Consider the following 24,463-nt stretch of genomic DNA (forward strand, 5'->3'; position numbering starts at 1 on the left):
TTTATGTATTTTTAAAATAAGAGTATAAAATTGAACATGTTTCTAAAGATAATATATATATATATATATATATATATATATATATATATATATATATATATATATATGTATTTTTTTTTTATCTCTAAAGTATTCTTATAAAAATCTCTTAATTTCAAAATTATCTCATATTTTTTTAGATAAATAACGCTAATTGTTTTAAAAATTAAAAAATAAGTCATTTTTTTTCTTTTCAGTGATCCTAACTTTCATATCAGGTATATCTTTTTTAATTGTTTTAAATATCAATTTCTTATATCTTTCATTGTAATTTATTGAGGTTGGTTTTTCAATTAAAAGATGATAATTTAATTTGAACGTACTCTTGACTTGAATAAGTGAGTGTTTTCTTAACTTGATGGATAACAAATAGGTTTATGAATATTGTCAAACTTTGACTTAAAATCCAATCGAACTTAACCCGAAATATATATTTGTATTGTATAAATTGGCGTTATTTTTTGCTTAATTTTTTATCAAATAAACGAGAATGATAAGATTCGAACTCGTGATTGCTTGGTCATCAAGGCTCTGATACCATATTAAAAAAATCATTTCAAACTCAATAGTTTAAGTTGTTAGGTAAAGTCTGAAAATACAATTTATATTATTTTCTAACATATATACTTTCAAATATATATATTATTTTATTGTTTATTGATTAGTAAATAATAGTAAATAATGGATATTTATTCTATACTCGAAGCCCGATGAATATTTTATCAATATCTAATTTTTTGCTCAATAATTAATAAATATAATATAGATATCAAGAAATCTCAACCGTGATTGCCATTTTTATCCCTACTCCTAATGCACATGTCATGGGCCAACGAAGAGGGAGAAAGAAAAGGTGAAGGGCATATAATGCAGGAAATCTCACTAAGCTGTGTGGGAGCTGTAAGCCTATTAGCTGTAAATTTATAGGAACTGAAAGGGATTGTTTTTTCCTTGGTGTGAGAAAAAAAGAAAAAAGAGAAAAAGAAGAAAAGATCGCAACAGATCACATTAGAGACACTACTTTTTCCAGCAATTGCTTTTTGATGTTGCTTTATTATTTGTCTATGCAACTTCACAACCAAATGGCATTTTGTGTTTGAGCTTTTTTAAGAGCTCTGTCAAAGTAAATATTGGGATGCCATCTACTCATTTTAAGCTATTTTAATCCGCGTTCTGTGACTGAGTTGTAAATTTTATCCCAAAAAAAAAATCAGGTAAGCAAGCTATCTTGATGTACTTTTTTATATATAAAAAATTTCAAAATATAAATCTAAAAAGTCTACACAAGTATTTATTTAAATAAATCAATAGTTTTTTTATGTAAATAAACAAAAAACAAATATTAACAACAAAGAAATTGAAGAATTTAAGAGATAAATGTAAATCAAAATATTCAATCACACAAAATAATATATTTAACTAACTGTGTTTATTGAACTTGTTTATTTAAATCAATAAAAAATAATAAAAAATAAAAATACAAAATAAAATTTATTGAATAAACTCAAATAATAAAAAAGATAGTACGCAACACCTGAAAAGAAATATTATATAAAAATAAATATTTTTTATTTTGAAAGATAAAGTTTTAGAAATATTATTTTGAGAGGGCTAAAAAGATAGTGGTAGCAACTGCAGCCAAATCGAAAGAGGCCATCACCAGCAGCAAATGAGGACTAGTCAACCTTTTGAAAATCTCACTGAGATGCTGAACCTGAGAGCTTCCCAGAAGACAGAGGAAACAAAGCCAACCAGAGCAGGAAGGCCCAACAAAAATGCAGAAAGCCATCAACCCCCAAATTAGAGATTGATATGATTATTTTCATGGAAATGCAGAACCATGAAGAACATAACCTAAAACTTGAGAATTGAGAAAGACAAATGAAACAGGCTTGCAGGTATTATCAAATATCCTCTTGTTTTGCTCTTAATTTCCAAATTAAGTAGATTTTTTTTAAGAAAGTTCTCTCTCATGTTCTTCTTGTGTATCCTTTCTTTGTGAGTGATTCTTATTGTAATATACCATCTCTTATACAAGGAGTTGTCAACTTACACTTAATCTCTAATTCTTTTGTTGGGTTCTATCATTTTGCATCTCTATATTTTTTTTTTTTTCTCTTTGAATCTCATTTGTTTATCCACTCACTCTTGAGACTTGTTTCTTCTAAACACTCAGGATCTGATCCTTTAAAAGCCCTATTAGACCGAGCCAAGTTTGATACTATTATGTTGGGAAGAAATGATATGTCGAGGGAAATACGATGGAAACATATTCCATTCATATCATATTACTTTTTCAAGAGAGGAAGTCCCATTGACATGTACTTAGATTACAACGCTTTCAACAAATATATTTATACTAGAGATAATTCAAAAGACTTAGAATAATTATAATATTAATACATTATACGAGCACTTAGAAAAGCTAAATGAGTTTTTTAGATAAACTTCAAAATTAATTCCACCACCAGCTGATTACAATTTCATTGCGAGACTACAGCACTAATCATTTGTTGGAGGGTGGCAGGCTAGCAGTGTAATTGGTTGGGTCTGCAATTAGGCACCGGTGATGGGGGTGGCTGCAGCACGCCTCCACGGCCCATTCCGCCATTGCTCCCATCATTGCCCTCAACGTTAGTAATTTCATGCCTGACGCCACCTTTTCCGTCTGCAATATGATTAACATGCCCACAGCATCAAAATCAAGAACTTGAATACTGGAAACACAAGCAAATGGAAAGAAATGCACTCACCAAACTCAAGTAGCTGTCGAGCAACAATGAGAGGATGGAGCAAAACGGTATGCAGGAGAAGAAAAGCGATGATAGATGTTTTCATCTTGGTACAATTTTAGCTAGCTAAGCAATATTGGACCATAATTTATAGGAAAAACAATATTATAATATAGAGAGAAAAGTTCATGTCAGTCGTCCATATTAATCTTTTCTATGTACAAGGTTTTTCAATATTCTTTCACGGGAACACCTAGACTTGTTAGCTACTAAATTTGACCATCTTTCTTTTTCCACGGGAACAGTCAGCTACTAAATTTGACTATCTTTCTTCTTCCACTTGTACAGTTATATTTGGTAAAGATACATTTTTTCAAGACTTTCTTATAATGAGATAATTCTTCTTTGACTATGTATCCTTCTTCTTCAACTCTGTTGTTAGGGAGGCTCATATATTTCAATTGAAGTTTTCATCATCTTAAATGATGGTTAATTTTCATATGCCTTGACTTTTTAAGTCTAAGAAAAGTTTTATCTAGATTGTCAAATTCCACATCAATATATTTTTGTTGAAATTAAATTTAAAATATTTAGAGCAAACCGTTTCGTGTATAAATTAGTGACAGTGTTGCATTTAAAATAGCTATTACTCTGAAAATCTAAGTGAAAAACCCTCGTAGACATGTTTCGGAGAAAGGAAGGAAGCAGTGTTTTTCTTTGTGATAATCCATGTTTCAAACACATGACTTCACGAGAATCGAAGAAACCTTGAGATTCTTATCTAAGAAGAAAATTGCTCCGTTTCGTAAATATATCATAGATTCACTGCTGTAGGCAGTGCTCTATATATACTTGCATATAATCAAACAAGCAAAACATGCACATAGACTAATTGAGAAGTTTTTTGCGCATTCAGAGATTACATAATTCCGAATAAAAGACTACAAAACGTACATATGTAACATCTACAGGATTGCAAGATTACTAAAGGAAACCTGTAGCATATGCATATCTGCCATGGCTCCCTCGGAGCTTTTATTTAATTTCCAGCGACCATATAATTACATTGATGATGGAAATGAAAGTAACAGATAGCCCTGGTGCTTTGAGCTCACAGCTTTTACGACTAGATAACGGACCCAAATCAAACTACTCTTTCATTTTCAAGGGCGATGGCACTCACGCTTGTAAGGTTTGCAAGGTTTTTTCTTCTTGGGAGGACAATCTCGTTGGTAAATGCTACATCCACTGCCAGTTCGTGGAGCATAGGAAGGAGGCAGGCTTCTAGATGATACATCGCCAGTTGATGGGATATTGACGGTAACGCTATCTTTTCCTGCAACGTCAACGCACGTTTAAACACGTTATGATCTGTATAACAGTATTAGGATGGATCTACAATACAGATATTGTTGATTTAAAATATGAAAATTAAATGACGAAGTCAATCCATGTTTGACGATAATAAACCAAGATCTTTATTAAAAAAAGCTTTCACACAGACTAGCTGATAGAAGATGGCCATACCATAGTCGACCAATTCTCGAGCTGCCGTGGATAAAGGAGAGAAGGCGATGGTAGCTATAAGAATAGCTATCACTAAAGCTTTCATACTGAAGAATATTGTGTTTTACATGGCCATTGCCTCTCCTATATCCTTTTTATTTATAGTCAATATATACTTTTAATAGAGATATATACTGATATTGAGGTTGTCTAAAACATCCTCGGATATTATTGTATTTACGAAGTTGTTATTGGCTGGAAAGCTTGGACAATTACGAACGTCCACCTGTCTAAGTCAGGAGATGAGAATCTGAGAAAGAAAAAAAAGATGCTTCTTGGATAATGCGAAAACCTAACCCTAGGAAAAGATTTCTAGAAATTCTACACCCTTTGAACAAGTCTATAGATGAGAAGACCTGTATCTTTCGTTTCGGTACCTTCGAAGAAAATTCCTTTCTCTCTTTCCTTGTGGTGCCAAAAACTAAAAGACAAATATGATTATTCAAACAGCAACAAAGATATTTTGCATTTACAGCACTGATTAATTGTTATATTATTATAAAGTATTTTAAAAATAAATAAATTAAAATATTGATGTATGGACTTGACTCCAAGTCAATGTAGGAACGACAAAGACAATGTAACCTCCCCGTAAAGCGACCCTCAAAACAGAAGGGCCTTCAAATAATTAATTACCCTTGAAAGACAGTAGAGTGGAGATGCCAAAAAGTAAATAATTCTCGATTTTTCTCAAGATTAACAATAAAAAATAAGTAAAATAGACTTGGTGATAATAACAAAAAAAAAACTGAATCTCCTAGGTATTTTTACTGTGGTGTTTTTTTTAAGCTAATTTTTTTTTTTTTTACAATTCCATCCTTGATTGTGATTTTCTTTCGGTTGATGGTCTTTAATAGATGCATATTCTTGAGAACTAAAGGTTATTATCAGGTTTTTGGACTTGATTTAAAGTACAAAAAATAAAGATCGTCAAAAATTTAGTCATTCTTTATCAGTTTATTTATATTATACGGATAATCTTGAATCAAGTTTTTTCTTACATCGGTAAATTTTGTTGTCAGTTTATTTATTATAATTTTTTTTTGGTTATCAGGAATGCTTGCATCCCCTTAATAATTTCTTTTTTAAGTTGAAAAAAGTTTAGATCAGCCAGAGAATCAGCACATACCCCTATTAGTATCAAATGTGAGTACTCCTCAACATAGTTATTAAATTCGGTATGGAGGTTGACCCGGTTAAAAAACCGGGTTTTGGATTTTATAGGGCCAACTCAAGTCAATTTATGTCAACCTGGAAAAATTATATATATATATATATATATATATATATATATATATAATCCATGTAAATATATGTTATACATATTATAAACAATTTTAAAATAATATTTTAAAAAGTTTTTTATTCCACATTAAAAAGATATTATGTTAAGCTTTTAAATTTCAACATTTAAATTAAAAAGGTTTTTTTTTATCCCACATTAAAAAAAAAACATAACTTCTTTAATGGGAACATAGAGTATATATACAAAAGAACTTCAAATCTCACATTGAAAAAACATGATTTTTTTTCTTGGAATATAAAGTATATATACTAATGGGTTTCAAATCCCACATTAAAAAAACATAACTTTTTTTTTTATGGAAATATAGAGTATATATACGAAAGGTGTTATCCTTTTAAGGTATTTTTATTCCACATTGAAAAAACATGATTTTTTTTTTAGAACATAGAGTATATATACGAAAGGTGTTATCCATTTTAAGTTGAAGTATTTAAACTAAAAAGGTTTTTTATCCCACATTGAAAAAATATGATTTTTTTTCTTAGAAATATAAAGTATATATACTAATAGGTTTCAAATCCCTCATTTGAAAAAAAAAAAAAAAAAAAAAAAGCCAGGTCTTGTCTGGGTTTGCCCAGATCCTGAATCGACCTGCCAGGTTACCCGGGTTTGGCCTGGTTATTGTCACAACCGGTCTTTTATTAAATCCCGGATCAATCCAGCCATCGAATTAACCAGATTCCAAATCAACCTACCGATCATACCGGGTTTAATAACACTGCTCCTCAAGCATCGGAGTTTTTCCAGTTTAAATTACTTTACTAGTCAAGCTAGTCCCTACTCTTTATATGTATATGTGGAACACTTTTTTTTTCATAAAAAAAAAAAATAATAAACAGTAATGTTGATGTACGGACTTGACTCCGAGTCAATGCAAGAACGACGAAGACAGACAATGTAAGGAAAAAGACAATGCCTTAACTCTATTGGATAGACAGTAGATATGCCAAGAAGTAAATAATTCTCGATGTCCAGAGACATTCTCAAGATTCCCAGTCACCATAAGTAAAATAAACTAATTAAATCTCACGGAGCACTTAGGATTTCACTCTGACGTTTGGCATTTGTAAGCCTCTTCACGGAGCGCTAAGGATTTCAACAGTGCTCCGTTGCAGTTTTCCGGATTTGTTGTTTTATGAGTTGATGATGTTTTATACTAGCACATTCTCGAGAATTAAAGGATCTCTTAATTTGAAGCCAATTTCGTGAGAAAATTCTTGAATTTGTAGCTAAAGACTTGGAATAATTATAATATTAATACATTATACGAGCACTTAGAAAAACTATATGAGTTTTTTAGATAAACTGCAAAATTAATTCCACCAGCAGCTGATTACAATATCATTGCGAGACTACAGCGCTAATCATTTGTTGGTGGAGGATGGCAGCGTTGGTTGGGTCCGCAATTAGTCACCGGTGATGGGGGTGGCAGCACGCATCCACGGCCGATTCCGCCAAAGCAGCGTCTTGTTGGAGGCATCCAAATCCTGCCATTGCTCCCATCATTGCCCTCAACGTTAGTAATTTCATGCCTGACGCCACCTTTTCCTTCTGCAAGATGATAAATATGCCCACCGCATCAAATGCAAGAACTTGAATACTGGAAACACAAGCAAATGGAGAGAAATGCACTCACCAAACTCAAGTAGCTGTTGAGCAACAATGAGAGGATGGAGCAAAACGGTATGCAGGAGAAGAAAAGCGATGATAGATGTTTTCATCTTGGTACAATTTTAGCTAGCCAAGCAATATCAGACCATAATTTATAGGAAAAACAATATTATAAAATAAAGAGAAAAGTTCATGTGACACAGCTAATACAGTCGTCCATGTTAATCTTTTCTATGTACAAGGTTTTTCGACACTCTTTCACGGGAGCACCTAGACTTGCTAGCTACTAAATTTGACCATCTTTCTCCTTCCACTTGTACAGTTGTATTTGGCAAGGATACAAGTTTTTTCAAGACTTCCGCATAATAAGCAGCACCGAAGTAGTATTTAAATAATGAGGAAGTTTGGTGGTGAGGAGACTACAAGTCTACCATTGACTTTATTGGATTCTAGTGATTTTTAAAGAATGTTTTTTTTTTTTAAAAAAAATATGTTCTCCAAATATATATATATATATATATATATATATATATATATATATATAGTAGTAATAAAAATATAAGTACGTAGCCTAGTAGTTGAAGGGACTTATTTCCTTTCTCCACACCAAGATTCAAGCCCTACTTGTGTACGCTTGTCACCCCCGCGGTGCCTTACATGCTCACTGAGCTTGTAGGATGTTCAGTGAGTTCCAGAGATTAGTTGTGGTGCACGCAAGCTGACCCGAATACCTCGGATTACCAAATATATATATATATATATATATATAATATATATAAAAGTATGTGACCTTCATGGCTTTCTGAGTTTGCCATTACATTCAAGGTGACTCCGAAACAAGCTAAAAAGCAAAAGTTCCAAGCACAAGGACTATTCCCGAAAGAAAATGTTGAAGAGATTTCAAACATAAAAGACAGGCTAATATATATATTAGCTGCGTACCCTCTAAGATTAAGATGTGATATTTTTTTTTTTTGCGTTAAAAATGTTCATGTAGCATAAACGTTAACTAGATTGGAACAAATAAGTTGGGATTATTTTAATTAGATGATAAAAAAAAAATGAAAGTAAACAAATTAAATTAATAAAAAAAATGATAACAATAACCTATTAAAAAAATTATAAAAGAAGATAAATGATGTAGCTTAATTCTCAACCCATTAAATATAGAAGGAATAAATAGCGTCAAAAAAAGCTAGTTTGAATTAATACAAGTTAGGATGATAAATTTGTATCTCAAAGAATAAGAGGCAAGTTAACTCGGGTAAACCTGTCAAAATCATGGCTTAGATCATAAGATTGAGATAACCCGATAAAAAAATATATAAAAAATCACAAAGCTAAAAAGAAAATAAGTTGAAAAAAGATTTTTTTAAAAAAATGATCTCAATACTAACTTTCCAAACTCATGACCCAATGCTTTGGATAAAAAAACACCCTATCTAGAAAAACCAGGATGTCCAATTCCTAACCAATTAAATATTGAAGGATTAACTTGGAAAAAGAATATCAATTACATAAAATGATCCCAAAAAAAATGACAATTAAAAAAATAGAGATCAAAATTGAAATACAAAATAAATTTTGTTTTTTTTATTAAAGGGTGAAATTGAAATTTTTTTTGAATAAAAGGACCAAAAAACAATTAAATAATGAGGTTCAAAATTCAAATAAAAATATTTTTTTTGATTGAATGTGAAATTGAAAAAAAAAATTCAATTCAACAAAATACCTAAAGAATAATCAAAATAAGAAGGAAAAATTTGAAAAACATAATATATAACAAATTGATTGAATGATGATATTGAAAACATATAAAACTTCTACAAAAAAATAAAGAACAAAATTTAAAAATTAAAAGAATAAGGATTGGAATTGAAATATCAACAACAAAAAGGGCTAGTATTTAATTTTTAAGGGAGAAGAGAGAAATAACAAAAAACATCATAGGAACATGAAGTATATGTGAAATTCAAAGGACAATATTAAGTGAGTGAACAAGTAGAGATTAAATTAAATAAAAAAAAAATCAGAACAAGTAGTTGGAATTACTCAAAAAAATAAAATTGATATAAAAGATGACTTATGCATGGATATATTGTCCAAACCAAACAAATCTATGTTGGATCAATCTTCTAAAATTACCTATTGAATTAGTGGTCATGAGTTGTTGTTAGGAATGATCAAACATATCAAATGAAGTTTTCATCATCTCAAAAGATGGTTTTATATGGCCTTGACTTTTTAAGTCCCAAGAAGTTTTTTCTAGATTGGGAAATTCTACATGAATATATCTTTGTTGAAATTGAATTTAAAATATTTGAAGCAAGCTGCTTCGTGGATAGATTGGTGACAATGCTACATTCAAAGTATTTATTCCTCTTATATAATCAAGTTTAATTTTTGACAATTAACTTAAGAATAAGTTTTTCACCAACAAAAGAGACTAATGTGGGAAACTTTATTTATTATTTTTGGTATAATTATTTTTATTGTATTATTTCCTTAATTATTAAGATTTTTTTAGGTTTTAAGGTGTTTTGTAAGTGTTCAACATGCAGTCTAGTAAAATAAGCATAACTTTTTATTTAATTGTTAAATGAATATGAAATTTTAACATAAGGTTTTAAATTTCTTGTTTTCTATAGGGTTTAAATTCCATAGTCATCGGAGATTGCAAAGGTTTTAAAATAAAACCAAAATGTTATTGTTCAGGACTTTTTTTATTTACCCATTCGATTTAGGATTCTTTCTCCAAGTCAGATTAAAACTCTTTTATTATTTTTTAATTTTTTTGTGAAATCTTTACCAGTATATAATAAGCCTAGAAGAGCAACGACATAGAGTTATGATTAAATATTATTGAATTAAATATCTTTATGAATTTATTAGAGTTTTCTCAAGGTTGTAAATTTAGAGTTTGCGATATTATAGTTTCTTTCTCCATAATTTATGATTGTAAAATTTTAGGGATTGAAAAACTTTTTTTTACCTGCGCTGCATGTTGCGTCACAAATTAAAAAAAAACTAAAACAGATCAGAGAATCACTGTAGATTGTGTCTAAAATCACTGTGGATTGCACTGTTCACGTTTAAAATTCATTCTTGCGGCAAGTCTTAGCCAGTTTTGTTTCACTGTTTTTTCATTTATTTTGTTGGGCACGTGGCAGCATCCCTACCATATATCTTTATGTTTTTTTTTTTTTAGCAGGTTACAGGTAAAGCTTTTCATCTCTTTGTTTTTTCTGATACAAACGCAGAGAACGCCTCCCAAACAAATCAAATAACACATTCACAATTGTAGATCTAACTCAGTTAAAATAAAAAAAAATGCTAGAAGGGCTTAAGAAAACATTGTGCCCACGGGGTGTAATTACTGTGTGTTGGAGCAGTTCTTATCGTTCACGGAGGGAACATCGTCTTGGTTTTACTCTAAGATCTCAGTTTGCATCAGGATTTCAGTTCTCACCAGGAGTTATGGGCGGAGCTTGCGTTTCGTTCACTCAAAAAGAATGGGATCCGGATTTGTAAGTGATTTTCTTCGTTACCTTATAAATCTTTGTGTTGATAGGGAATTTTAGCTCCTCCTTTTTCTTGCTGCTTGGGCCCTCACGAGCAGATTTTATAATTGCAATATAGATCCCAAAAGAAAAGACCAGGAAATGAAGAGTGAATGACGGCTTGGATTTCATGATGGCTTAGGCTAAAAGGGAAAGGGACTTTAGTCTGCAGAAACGTGGCCGCCACCAGAAAATCTGGCTTGATTTTAGAAGTCCTTTCTTCTGGGTTGTATGTGTTCTCAGTATGCTACATTAAATGCAATGCCCACTTGGTTAGATTTGATTGAGAGAGCAGGTGAGTTTATTTCATATCTGGTCATTTTTTCTTGAGCGGGAAATGTGGAGACAAGGTGAGGGGGCTGATTTGTTAGTTTAGTTCTGACTTGGGTAGGTGGTGGGTTGTCCTGGTGGAATATTTTTTAAGGACTCTATTTCATATCTGGTCATAGCAATCACTTAGGTTTTGTGACATCCAGTTACTTGCTTTTTATCATGTTAGTAGGCATTTATTTCCCTTTTTTCCTGCAAAGATATATAATGCTTTAAGCTCTGCTTTTGGGTGTGGTGGCTGCTAATTTCCCCCCCATGTTATACTAAGACAAAGGTTAGTTTTTTAAGATTATTCTATGCTTTTTCTCAGCTTTAGTTTTAAATCAATTTGGGTTGCAAGTTATAAAATTTGTACTGAGAGGTTTGTTTAGACATGTCAATGCTTTTTTCCAGCTTTTTCCTTTCGTGTGAAAGCCATATTTCTTTATTGTTTCTTTGCTGTATTTTTAAGATTTTGCTCCTTTTAGTTTTCTTAATTTTTTTTACTTTTGTTGAATGATTATTTGTACCAATCCTTGTGCCTCAGTGACATTTGACTATAAACATTCAGCAAATCAAAGTTAATGGAAGCATTCCTAGAATGTACCGTGACAGGGGAGATCATTATGATTTCCCGAAATATGATTTGAGACACCTGTAATTTCACTTAATGCAGTGGTAAACTGACATAGTCTGTGCTCTTGCTTAGGGAAGGGAGGTGGTGTGGGATAGTGATTTACATGCAGATGCTTTTTTTTTTTTTTTTTTTTTTTTTTTTCTGTTTTCAGTTTATGCTTAACTGAAGGGAACATTTTAGTATTTTGAAGAAAGAGTGCTTACGGAGAAACTTAACACTTAACATGGACACATTTATTATATCAGGGAATTCGCTTGCACAAGGGGTTGCTTAATCATTGGCAGAAGTTCACTTTTAATCCCAGGTAATTTGCTTTGCTCAGATGCTTCATGCATGGAATTACCTGACATTTATACTCAGTAGTTTGGTGAAACTTTGGGTGACATTTATAGTTATGGTTGGTATTATTTGTAAAGAGAAGCATGTTTCAATTGGTGACTGCACGTTTTAAGAAATTAAAAAAAATAGTAGCAGAATGGAAAGACCATGGAATTTTCATAGAGTTTTAGCGAAAAACCTCAGTATAATTTTTATTTTCCGTTTTAAATTTGTTTTTTTACAAATTAATTTGTTTTTTTTTTTTTGAAATATTAGAAATATATTGAAGTATTAGAAATATATTGAAATACTTTGTTGATAAAGTATTAGAAATATATTGAAATAAAGGTAAAAAAGACAAGTGCATGACATGATCATCCATTTTCAAGAACAAAAGATTGTGCTCCATAGGCTGTGAAACCACATATGCCAGCTAAATACATGTTTGTAATTTAAATATTACTTTGTCCATGCAAAATTAATGTGACCCATCATTATATAAAACACCTACTCTATAGTGAAACCCATTATTATTTAAATATTACTGTCCATGCAATTTTTATTTTTATTTTGGGTCCATGTTTTTTATAGTTGAGAGTTTTATGCTCTAATGCATGTGGTCTTTTTAATTGGCAAAGGCTGTCATGTGGCATTGTTTTTTTTTTTTTTTTTTTCATTTCAGTAACTGCAGTTCCCCTTATTGTTTTTATTTGCTTATGCGGTTTTGTTTGTTTTTTTTTTTTTTTCATGTTCATGTCATCTTATATGTATGCCTTTGATTGGGTTCCATGTTTTTTTTTTTTTCTTCAGTTTACTAGGTAATGTGTGATTTGTATTGTGTTATTCCATTCCTTTGTAACATGATCACCATAATTTATACATTATCTAATAACATATTTTTCCTGCATTATGTTCACACAAAGCCTTAGGTGGCTTCATTGTTGTTAAACTTCACGTTGTTTTGTTCCCTTTTAAAAAAAATTGTTATTTGAGATGGGGCATTTGAAGTTGATTGGTGCTTTAGATATGAGAAAAATAATTTTTTTATGGTTTTTTTCCATCTGGATTTTAGGTGCTAATTTGGCTGATTAGTGGATTTATGCATCTGAAAATGTTTGTTTTACAGGTTGCTTTATTTTGTGTGGACCTTCTCAGAATTTTTAATGGTGTAGGCTATTGATTTTGCTATCCACTTTCAAGGAATGTTTGACAAGGTATTTTCATGCCGTTTTTTTTAATTAAACAGTGTTCTGGTCTTAGTTGTTTCATTCTTTCTTACAAGCTATTTTCTACTAAATTTTTTAGAATATCTTTGTTGTTGTTGAAAGAGCTTAAGTTAGGTTAATCAATGCTTATTCTTTGTTTGCATGATAGCTTGAGATTAGGGTGTTGTTTTGTTCTACTGGAAAATATATGCTTGCTGATATGTGTATTTTTTTTTAAAAAGGTGTTGCTTGAACTCATAAAAATAATAATTGAACTCATGTTAATGGTTATTTAAAGAGATACATTCTGAAATGAAAGATGCTTAAGAATAAAAAATAATAATATGTTGAAGATTTTTCCGTTTGGGTGTTAATTGCTAGGTTAACTGATGAAATAATTTAGGCAATCAATGTTATTGCTTTTATGCTTCAAAACGGAGAATTAAATTGTTTTTTGGTTTGACATGGTAATTTAAGGTGTTGTATGTTGAATTAAAAATTTTTGGCATGTTGTTTTATATTTCCTTGACCTATGAATTAAATTATATATAGTTAGCAATTAAATTACCACTTTAAATTTCAGTGTGTACGATTTCTGCCTGAAATGGTTTTCAACTTTATGCTTAACCATTATTGTTTTGTTTGGTTCTATTTTTTCTCCACGAATATACATTGCTCATTTCAAGACCTTTCAATTCAATTACATATAATTGCTGGCTACTTTTGTTTCCAACGAAACTTGCATAGAAAAAATTCTCTTTTTGAAATTATGCTGTTAATTCCCATGCGTTTAATTAATTTTAGTTGCATGTAATTGGTGGCTGAATTATTGTTTTGAATTTAATTGCATATGATTAGTGGCTGAATTGGTTTTCAACAAGATTTTGGTTGGAAAAAAAATTGATCATTTGGTATCAACTCTGTTTGTTATAGCAAATTCCATTGTTGCCATCGTCAACCGGTTTGCTAATAGCCAGACCGCCTTCTTTGATAGCTTTGCTCAGTCTATGATAAAGATAGGAAATTTAAGTCCTTTGACAGGAAGCAATGGAGAAATCAGAGCTGACTGTAAGAGGGTCAATGAGGGTCTTCGGAAATTCTATGCTATGAGATGGAAAAACTATGCATTTCTTTCCTCCTTTTCAGCCTTTTTCCCTCAAATTCAACGTGTGCTAGAACTATATAATAAGAAGGGTGGGATTTTTTCTGGGTCTGAGCAGACCTCGGAACTGAACTTTGAATCCTCCTCTAGGTTGATGTATTAGGAGTGTACCAAATTTGTGTTAAACACATAATTTGAATGGAAGAAATTTTTAATATTATATATTGTTAGTAGGAATGAATAGAGTTCAAAAAAATTATTAGCTCTGCAGTACAAAAGCAGAGTTGCTGCAGATCACTTGGATGTAAATTAACTAACATAACAAAACAATTTGGGTTTGGATTGGTCATATCCGACCAAGATAAGGATCTGGCATGGTTTTAATTTGGATAAATCAACTATGAAAACAGCATATGTGAACATTCTCTTCTCTCTATATGCATATTCTTTCAAAGTGATTTTTTATAATGGCTTCCAGGAAATTATTTGCTGCTGCAGTTCTCATATCCAGATATGTTTCTATTGATGGTTGCTATTTTATTTTATTTTTTAATTATAAATATATTTCTGAATGTGATTCGTGGGCGAGTGGAAATTTGTAAAACCACATATGCCAAATAAATACATGTTTGTGATTTAAATATTACTTTGTCCATGCAAAATTAATGTAACCCATCATTATATAAAAACACCAACTCTATACTAAAACCCATCATTATTTAAATATTACTTTGTCCATGCAACATTTTTATTTATTTATTTTGGGTCCATGTTTTTTATAGTTGAGAGTTTTTTGCTCTAATCCATGTGGTCTTTTTAATCGGCAAGGGCTGTCATATGCCATTGTTTTTTTTATTATTATTATTTCAATAACTACAGTTCCCCTTATTGTTTTCATTTGCTTCTGTGGTTTTGTTTGTTTTTTTTTCTTTTCTTGTCATCTTATCTGTATGCCTTTGAATGGGTTCCATGTTTTTTTTTGTTTTTTTTTTTCCAGTTTACTAGGTAATGTGTGAGTTGTATTGTGTTCTCACATTCCTTTGTAACATGTCCAAAAAATACAAACAATAATGACTTGGATTTATTGTCTTTACATTGCAGAAGAATTAGCAATTCCTCTACAAATGACTTGGATTTAGATTCCTGTAACAAGAACATTGGGAGGAATCTTGCAGCTTATTTTCACTTTTGATGTTGTTTATAACTTAATCCATATTATCATGACTGCTGCCTCTGTAATTTTAATATAATTTAGAAACAACAATGTCCTTTAAGTGCTCGGCAATCTGGCAGCTTATTTACATTTTGTTGTTGTTTATAACTTTATCTATATTATCAAACCTTTAATATTATACCTAACTGCAGTTCTTTTTATCATTGCTTAGCAATTATTATTTTTCATACATGTTATTTTTATTCTGGTGATAAAATATATTTTCATTCATAACCTAAAATCGCCCGCAGCAAAGCGCGGGCAGTCAAGCTAGTAAAAATACTATGATATATCATTGTTGTTGACTAGGCTCGATTTAGATGAATAAAGTATCAAATGGTAATATTCCTCAAACAGTCAAGTTTTCCTGTTCAAATTATTTACTGGTCAAGCTAGTTAGAGCAAGTTGGCCTAGATAAAGCTCTTTATATGTGTGTGTGTGTGTGTGTGTGTGTGTGTGTGTATATATATATATATATATATATATATAGGGAACCCTTTTAAAATAAATAAAAATAAAAATAAAAGAATGTTGATGCATGGACTTGATTCCAAGTCAATACAAAAATACAAAGACAAAAAAAAAATAAAAAAAATTGTACAGTGAAGATGCAGGATGGAGGAAATTGTTTTTTAATGCAAACAAAATTACATGCACTGTCAAAGTGTTTATATTTGTGTGTGTGTGTGTGTGTGTGTGTGTGTGTGAACTTAAAAGGGAAAGTATATATTTAAAAAAATATAATCGAGAACCATACTAAAAAAATCTCAAGATAGATTAGTTAAAAAATATTCAACTCCCACCAAACACTCAGTCAAAAAACTGTAATGTATATTACGATATTTTATTATGTGACAAATAGAGCTTTTTAATTTTTTTAATTTACTTATACAATAACAAAATTATTTTTTGTAAGAAAACATCAAGTTAAAATCCATTTTAAAAAATAATTTTATAGTATAATTCTTTTTTTTTTCTTATTAATATATCGTTTTTTAATAATAGCAAATATCTTTTATGTTTTGGATTCTTAATTTATTAAAAAGATGAAAGCAATTAGATTAAAAATAAAAAAAAATATAGACAATTTGAAATAAAGATAAAAATATCACAATATAGAAGCATTCCACTAGTATTTTTTCACTGTACATTTAAAAGGAAAAAGACTTATTTGTCCCTAATTAATTTAGTAATAAGTAATGAATCTTACTGAAAAACTAAAATACCCTAAAAAGCTAAAGTTAAGTTTTTTTAGACGGAAGGGCAAAACCATAAAATCACCATTCAAATACAAAAATAATTAACATATTACTATTCATGCATGAACATTATTCATTCAAGCATTGTTATTTTATTTTTATGACTTCACATTCATGTTAGCTTTATTTTATATATAAAAAAGAAGCATTCTTGCCTTGGGCATGTAATGTAAAAATTCATTTTTAAAAGCATCCTATTATTAACCTATGTATTTTTTTTTTCTTCATGTTTATATTATTTGTATTTTATAAAACTATATTTTTATCTTTTTACGTATATATATGTATGTAAATATTTATTTTTGAAAAAATAATTAAAAAAATCATCGACAAGTTTTTGTGAAGTTAGTGTCATTATTTTTTTAAGCTTGGGTTTTAATAGATATGTTGATATGTCTTCTAATTTTTTAGACAACGTAGACCTAGCATGATTTTTTTAACCTTAAAACAAGTTTAATAATGAGTTGATATATTTTCATCCAAGTTTTGATTTTGATTTTTACCGATTAGATCAACGGTGTTTTTTAGTTTTAATAACTAACATACATCTAGTGCAATGTATTAAAATAAAAAAAAATAAGGTTAATAATAATTTCACGAGTGTTCTCCTAGTTGGTCAAGGTGAATTTACCGGGCATGAAGACATAAAAAACTGTGTTGGGAAACATTGCTATAAAATATTTACTTTTTTCTTTTTGTTTAAAATGAATTTTTTTATTTAAAAAAACATTTTTAAAAAAAATAAAAAAACATTAATTTTATATATTTTCAAGCAAAAAAAAAAAAACAATTTAAAAAGCAACTAATACTATTCTTCCAAAATCATAAACAACATAGCTAAATGATGAGATTCAACAGTCAAGTGTTCTAATTAAAAAGGCCATCATGTAAGTGCATTACATATATTGCATCTTAACTTTAAGGTTCGTTATAAGGTTTGTTCGGCATATCACAGGGCAGTGAAACTATAAATATTTGGCCCATGCAAGGAAATGGACATCAGCAATGACCGCCTAGTTGATGTAGTTTTCAGGTGCATTGTGCGCCAATGCAAGCCGGAAAGACTCTTCAATACTAATCCACAGTGTACCGGAATGATAGTTCGGCGACAAATCAAATTAGGATTCATGTTTGGCATGGTTTAAATAACTTGTTTTTAAGAAACAAATAATAAATTATATAAGAGGCCCCGCGAAGGATGCATATACCCAATGACGATAAATAAGAGGGTGTGCAACAACAGAAATGGCCGTTTCTGATATAAGAGGAAAGAAAAAAAACCTATTGGTGTTCAAAGCATAGAAGTTCAGGCTTAGAATGGGCTGATATGACTGGCCATTCTCAACAAAACCTCAGGAACTAGGCGCCTTCTTGGAGGTGCCATAGCATCCTTGGCAAGAGCTTCCTCATCACCAGCATGTATCACAGCGACCAGATGGTCAAACATGTCATCTTTACCACCTCTTAGAGGATCCTGAATAAGGTCACCACCCAATCATCAGGGTGTGTTGGATTCTCGGTGTCTCAAAATGAGTTCTGACGGCCAGTTCTAAATAAATTAAGCCAATTTGTATGAAATTCAGTTTAGTCCTTACTCTGACTGGCTAGCTTCTTATTGAGGGTGATTAAAAAACAAAAACAGAATATCTGTTCGTATACCGATGTGGTAGTGGGATTTTGATTGACTAAAAAAAATTCACAATTTGGCTGAGAATCAGCAACCAATCATAACAACTATAAAACAAGACATCCAACTCAGCACTTACTTGAAGAAACAAGTCTGAATGGGTTTTCCCATCAAACAAAATCAGCTCAGTTTGTGCTCCTAACCTTTGAAGAGCAGCTGCAAAATCTTTGCTGAAAAAAAAGAAGCTTATATGTAAATACAATGCGGTGAATTGTCCAAGAACTTGAGATTAATGCAAAGTTTCTCAATAGATTATTTAAATCCAAACGGATTATGATCCAATTTCAACTCTAATTTCATTTCTTCATAATTTTCAAATTGAAATTGTATGAATATCTGACACATCAAGGAACTTTGAATGGGACGAATTGTATCGAACTTGATATAAGCTATGTACTGAGATTCCAAAGCACTAGACTAAACCATTTATATATCTTTTTAATTCAAAGCACATCATTGATGTTAGAAACAGGATATTCTAACCTGGCAAATGATGGGATTGAATAATCAGCTGTTCCGTGAAAGAGAATAACAGGAGGCAGAAGAGAAACAGCATTTCTAATGCTTGGGTCCTCTATTCTAACTCCAGGAGAAAAACGTTTAAGGGATTCTTCACCTTCCATCATGCTGTAACCACAAGTCAGAAAAAATTTATTCTGGGTAATGAACTTTAGGCAATAAATGCATACTAGTATAATTCATGAGTGAATAGTGATCAGCATCCAGTGAGCTAATATTCTGAGGGTACCTTAGAAAAAGAGCACGGTACAGGCCTCGGTTGTTGAAATGATCGACTAATTTGCATAAATTGTACCTGTTCAGTGTTTCCAATTGATCTATGTGTGGATTATACACCATAGTGCACATTACAAGAAGATTAAAAAAAAAAAAAAAGGTGCTGAAAAAAACAAATTATAACTGTCAAATCATAAAATCCTCTTCAATCATTGAAACTGCAAGCGATCCGTGAGTAATTTGTACAAAACTAGATGATGTTTTCTCTAAGACATTCCACTTTATTTTCCATCTTATTTTGATTAATATCATATAAAATAAGATCAAAGTTCAAAAAGAAGAAGAAAACAAGATGATAACACAGCAGAGAACAAAGTCTGCAAAGGAAATTTGGTAGATTGATATCCTCATGCTGGGATATGTACCATTATTGTCCAGAGCAGCAGCGCACAGATGCTTAATAACTACTGGAACTGGCAGAGCTAATAACTACGCTCATCATCATGAGAATGTTGAAACATCTACAGAGCCAAAGAAGTTACAAAAATAGCTGATAGAGCTGAGAAGGTGTTTAAACACTATCCCTGATTCCCACAATCTGGTAATATCATAAGCAAATATTTTTTTCTCATTATAAGAAAACCAACCAGTAGATAGTAAATTTGGTTGAAAGAAACAGAGCCAGAGATTAGATCAGTGACTCTTTACTCATTCTCAATAAAACATTCTACTTGTAAATGGTAACTTAATGCTTTCCTTGATTTTAGTAAACTTCCACGAGATTCATGAAATAGATAGAGATGAAAGCTTACCCTCCAGATAGACCAAAATATGCTTTTATCTGGAAGACACTCCAGGAGATGCTCTCCTCTCCCTTAGCTTCTCTGATCGCTTGGTCCAAGAGGGCACAAGCAGAAATGTGTGCACCAGCTGATTGTCCCATTAGATAGATTCTACTCAATAAAAAGCAAGAAGAAATCAAGGAAATAGTTTTAAGATAAGAAGGAACATGGAAGAACAAAAGAAACTATTATATCACCTGTTAGGGTCACCTCCATATTCAGCAATGTTGTTGCAAATAAATGAGATCCCCTGAGAAGCATCTGTTACCATATCACCAATGGTTCCCTGGGGAAAATTTCTGCATAAGCATGCCGAACAAGCATGGTTGATGGAGGTAGACGACAAGGGAGCAATATGTAAGCAAGTAAATGCAAGTTCAGGGATAAGTAATGTTTCAAAAATATAAAAGACTCACGTTCTTCAAGCTGTCATAGATAAAAACGTCACTTGAATGTTGAAATGTATTATGTATTTTCCATCCCACGATAATGGGTTAATGAGAACAAAAACCATGAACTAAAATATGTTATGCTTAAATTGAAACCACATACCTGTAATCAATACATGCCACTATGATGTCTCTTTCTGCCAACTGTTGTCCTAGAAGACTTCCCCATGCTTTATACCTAGATCAGCATTAACGCACAGCAATGTAATGTGAGATGAAATGCAAGAAAATATATGGCCGTATCATATTCTCTGGCTCAAATCCTGCTTGCTTGAGGCTGTTTTGTACCAGGTAGCTATACTCATAGTAAAATGATTCATATATGGTATTTAAAAACTGTGACTTGGGCAACTTACAAATGAATAAACTGAAATCAGCACAAAATCCACAACAAACAATGAAGAATTCAAAATATGCAAATTCATCATGAACTCTAAAAGAAAGTCTACCAGCAACTTTAAATGGCTCACCCAATAATCCAGGCACCTCCTGTGACAAATGCCATGACTGGCTTTGGTCCATCTAAATTTTTTGGCAAATACAGATCCAACCTGAAAAATCACCGTTGCATTAGGAAAAATATAGCTTTGAGTCTATGATATGTGACAAGCTCAAGTTCATGGATATGAAAAAAATGATAAATCATAGGGTCAAGTACCTGTTTCTGGGTTGATCACCATAAACAATGCTTCGTTGAACCTGACTTGAGAAGAAATAATTATATGCAACTGCAGAGATCAAAAGGCAAGTTATTTTCCATCAATCTAATGATTTCACTGAATCTGATAGTCAACTTTTCCTGCAACTTCTTGAAAAACATAATATTTAAGATTTCCCCGCCCATTGAATGCTTGATCTCCAACTTATGGTCAGATACATGTTGGACATATTATTGAAAGAAATGTGAAGGTTATTTGGTACAGGCACTGGAACCACAAAAATCAATCTTTGAAAGTATCAAACAACGAAAAATGCATGAAGTAGGCTCAATGCACACGATCGAACTAAGATAAATACAATTGGTAGTTAAATAATAGGGTTTCCAAGTAAAAAAGATCGAAAATAGAGCAAGTTATGAAAAGCTGGGCAGTTGCCATTTACAGTGCATGAACTGAACTGGTTTAACTCATTTGAATTAAAACAACAGAACACAATTTCTTCTTTCATACAGAATTCTCAGTTCACTAAATTTACTTGCATTACATTTGAATTAAAACAACAGAAAACAATATTTTACTTACATTTCATAACCACAAGCTCATAATCATTAACTAATACTCATGCAACAAAAATACACACCTTGAAGAAAACCCGGCATAAGTAGAGCAGCATAAATGCCAAGAGCAGCTAATCTTGTGATCCACCGGTAGCCTACCCTGAATGAAAATATATGATTAAAAATGACATAATGCAAATGAAAAGAAATAACATTAATAAATAAATAAATCTTCTTTCTCCACCATCTGCTCCTTGAAATACTAACAATTTTAACCAAAGCAATCATTGCAGGAGCTAAATAACAACAAGCCTGGACCACCAGGCCGTTATTGCTCTAACATGTATAACATCAGTAATTACAGCTCTCAAAATTCATAACATAAATGCTTAATATATATATATATATATATATAAACAAAATTTAATTATTAAAGCTACACAGTTAAGGGAATATAATTATTTAAAAAAAAAAAACTGTTTAAAGGAAAGTCGGAAAATAATAATAAAATTTACAGGCATTTCTGTTTAAAGGAACGTCGGAAAAAAACTGTTCAAGTATCATACAAATACTTACACAGGTATTTCTACACAGTTACGATTGCTATACCATGATAATCAGAGAAGATATTTTACCCTAGATATCGGAGCAGAGTGATGGTAAGCCGAGTGAGCAAGTAGGTCTCGGCGGCGGCGTGACCGATATCTCGACTTAACGACTGTTGCCTCTCCGGCTTAGCCAGCTTACCGGAAACTCGTCTCCGCTGCATTTGATTAAAGCTACCGCCATTAACACTAGAACCCCGAGAAAGCAGCGGTTTGGCGTCCGTTTGATCGTTGTCATAACTCATTGTAGTTTCAGTCCCTAACGAACGGTTGCGATTTGGAGAAAGGGTAGCCGGCGGTGATGAGGTCATCGTGGCCGCTAGATTTGGATTCGGATTTGAGAATGATTTATTAAAGAGCGTGTGTTCTTGTTATTGATGGTGGAGTAATAACGGTTGAGTGAAGCCGTTGGAAAAGGAAACGAAGAAAAATGGACTCCCAATTTCTCTATAAATAATCTGCGCTCGGGTGCCCCAATTTCACAAATAAATAATCATTTATAATAATTATCAGTGTTTCTGCTTAATTTTTTTAATTTTTTAAAATAATATTGAATCGAATTCATTTGGATTAACCATGAATCAAACTTTGAGCTACGTCATAAACGGAATCAGGTTTAACAACTTAAATGGTTACATGGTTAACAAGTTAATAATAATAATTGTTAACAATTTACTTAGTCTAATTGTGTTATTATAATAATAAAAATAATCCAATTTAAAAATATTTTACTTGGTAGAATTGTGTTGTTGTAATATTAAACAAAAAATCAATTTAAATATCACTAGACATCACATAGTCGGGCAATATTGCGGAGTAAAAAAATAAAAATTTAAATGTGAAATAAATAAATAAATTATAGGAAATTATTTAATATTATTATTAAATTTAATTCAACAAGTCAACCTTAACTCTGTACTTTATTTAACTTAGATTTAAAATAAAATCATATAAAAATTAGACACGATCAAGTTAAATTAGTGATTTTTAATTAACTTTAACAATCAATAAAAAATAAGGTTTGATTTTAAAAAAAAAATTAAGATAATTTTTTTTAATTTTGAAATAATAATATATTAGAATTTTATGTCTTAACTTATTAAATTTATTATCTAAGTTATTTTTTAAACAAAAATTAACTTTTATTTTTATAAATAAAGAATGAAGAATATCTCAAGTTTCTTTGCATGCCGACGGTAATGTACGATGAATTAAAATAGAGCAATAAGAAAGTTTGCGAGAAAAGTGAAGATGATTTTTTATTTTGATTTTGATATAGCAAACAAACAAGTGACGTACTAAATTAAGTTTTTCTTTTTTTCAAAATTTAAGTCAAAATCCTCCATGCTACCGTGCCAGCCATATCATGAGGATGTGGTAGTAGAGTCGTGACCTGCCCAGCTCAGCTCCACTCAGATCTAACTCGATTAGCCGCAACTCTGTAATTGCGTTACCCCAGTAAGGGTCCACACCAACTTTTGGAACATCCTCGACTCTTTCAGAGATACATTGCCATGTGGCGTCTAATTTGCGATTAGGACCCCACGTTTATGGCCACCACCACCCCTCGCGTGCGAAGGAGATGCCACACCATTAAAGATAAGTTTTTTTAAAAAAACAATTAATAAAGTAAATTAAAAGTTTTGATGAAATAATATCTTTTAAATTTTTTTTTGTAAAATAAAATATTTTTGCATTGTCATATCTTTCTAAGTATGATTTTTACTAAAGGTAATTTTTGATAAAATAAAATATTTGTATATTGTCAGAACTAAAATTGTTACCTATTACTTGTTCAGACTATAGGAATTATACTATAGCTTTCACTAAAATATAGGTATTATAAAGTTATTTACAATTATATACATTTATATTATCTAATTGTGACTTTAAAAAAATATAATTAAATTGACATATTTATAATTCTAGATGATGTGCTCGTAAAGTATTTGAAAATAATCAAACATATATAATATGTTAATAATTTTTTAAATGATCAAACTGCATCGATTTAGCTACAAAAAACACATTTCAGTTGCCATCGATACAAATGATGCTTTGCAAGCTATAA

General features: G+C 31.0%; 1 protein-coding gene and 2 long non-coding RNA genes across 5 annotated transcripts; 1 reads left to right on the forward strand and 2 right to left on the reverse strand.

Moving 5' to 3' along the window:
- Window positions 1–2,331: 2,331 nt before the first annotated feature.
- LOC118056065 (uncharacterized) lies at window positions 2,332–3,939 on the reverse strand. The gene is made up of 2 exons (XR_004688755.2): window positions 2,793–3,939; window positions 2,332–2,707 (listed from the first exon to the last, which is right to left on the reverse strand). It is a non-coding gene; the product is annotated as an uncharacterized lncRNA (long non-coding RNA).
- Window positions 3,940–6,923: 2,984 nt separating this feature from the next.
- Window positions 6,924–22,853, reverse strand: LOC118056028 (isoprenylcysteine alpha-carbonyl methylesterase ICME). 3 transcript variants are annotated; one of them, XM_035068122.2, is made up of 11 exons: window positions 22,423–22,853; window positions 21,871–21,947; window positions 21,230–21,299; window positions 21,042–21,122; window positions 20,675–20,749; window positions 20,320–20,421; window positions 20,093–20,233; window positions 19,294–19,359; window positions 19,029–19,172; window positions 18,625–18,715; window positions 6,924–7,194 (listed from the first exon to the last, which is right to left on the reverse strand). In XM_035068122.2, exons 1-11 carry the CDS (start codon window positions 22,701–22,703, stop codon window positions 7,054–7,056), a joined length of 1,269 nt encoding a protein of 422 aa, XP_034924013.1. In that variant the 5' UTR covers window positions 22,704–22,853; the 3' UTR covers window positions 6,924–7,053. The 3 variants fall into 3 exon arrangements, with proteins under 3 accessions (XP_034924013.1, XP_034924012.1, XP_034924014.1); XM_035068121.2 differs by lacking the exon at window positions 6,924–7,194 and adding an exon at window positions 17,722–18,332 and having other exon boundaries at window positions 22,423–22,850; XM_035068123.2 differs by lacking the exon at window positions 6,924–7,194 and adding an exon at window positions 18,278–18,407 and having other exon boundaries at window positions 22,423–22,852.
- On the forward strand, window positions 10,285–14,605 carry LOC118056029 (uncharacterized). Its single transcript, XR_004688752.2, has 4 exons — window positions 10,285–10,781; window positions 10,894–12,064; window positions 13,205–13,292; window positions 14,217–14,605. It is a non-coding gene; the product is annotated as an uncharacterized lncRNA (long non-coding RNA).
- Window positions 22,854–24,463: the final 1,610 nt, after the last annotated feature.

Source organism: Populus alba, chromosome 4 (assembly GCF_005239225.2).
Source record: "Populus alba chromosome 4, ASM523922v2, whole genome shotgun sequence".
Classification (NCBI taxonomy): Eukaryota; Viridiplantae; Streptophyta; class Magnoliopsida; order Malpighiales; family Salicaceae; genus Populus; species Populus alba.

Coding starts and splice junctions, on each gene's coding strand:
- LOC118056028 (XM_035068121.2), bottom strand. CDS start 22,703: ATGACCTCATCACCGCCGGCTACCCTTTCTCCAAATCGCAACCGTTCG. Junction 20,750..21,041: donor GGAGGTGCCTGGATTATTGG/GTGAGCCATTTA, acceptor ATGCTGATCTAG/GTATAAAGCATGGGGAAGTC. Junction 19,360..20,092: donor TATTTTGGTCTATCTGGAGG/GTAAGCTTTCAT, acceptor AACACTGAACAG/GTACAATTTATGCAAATTAG.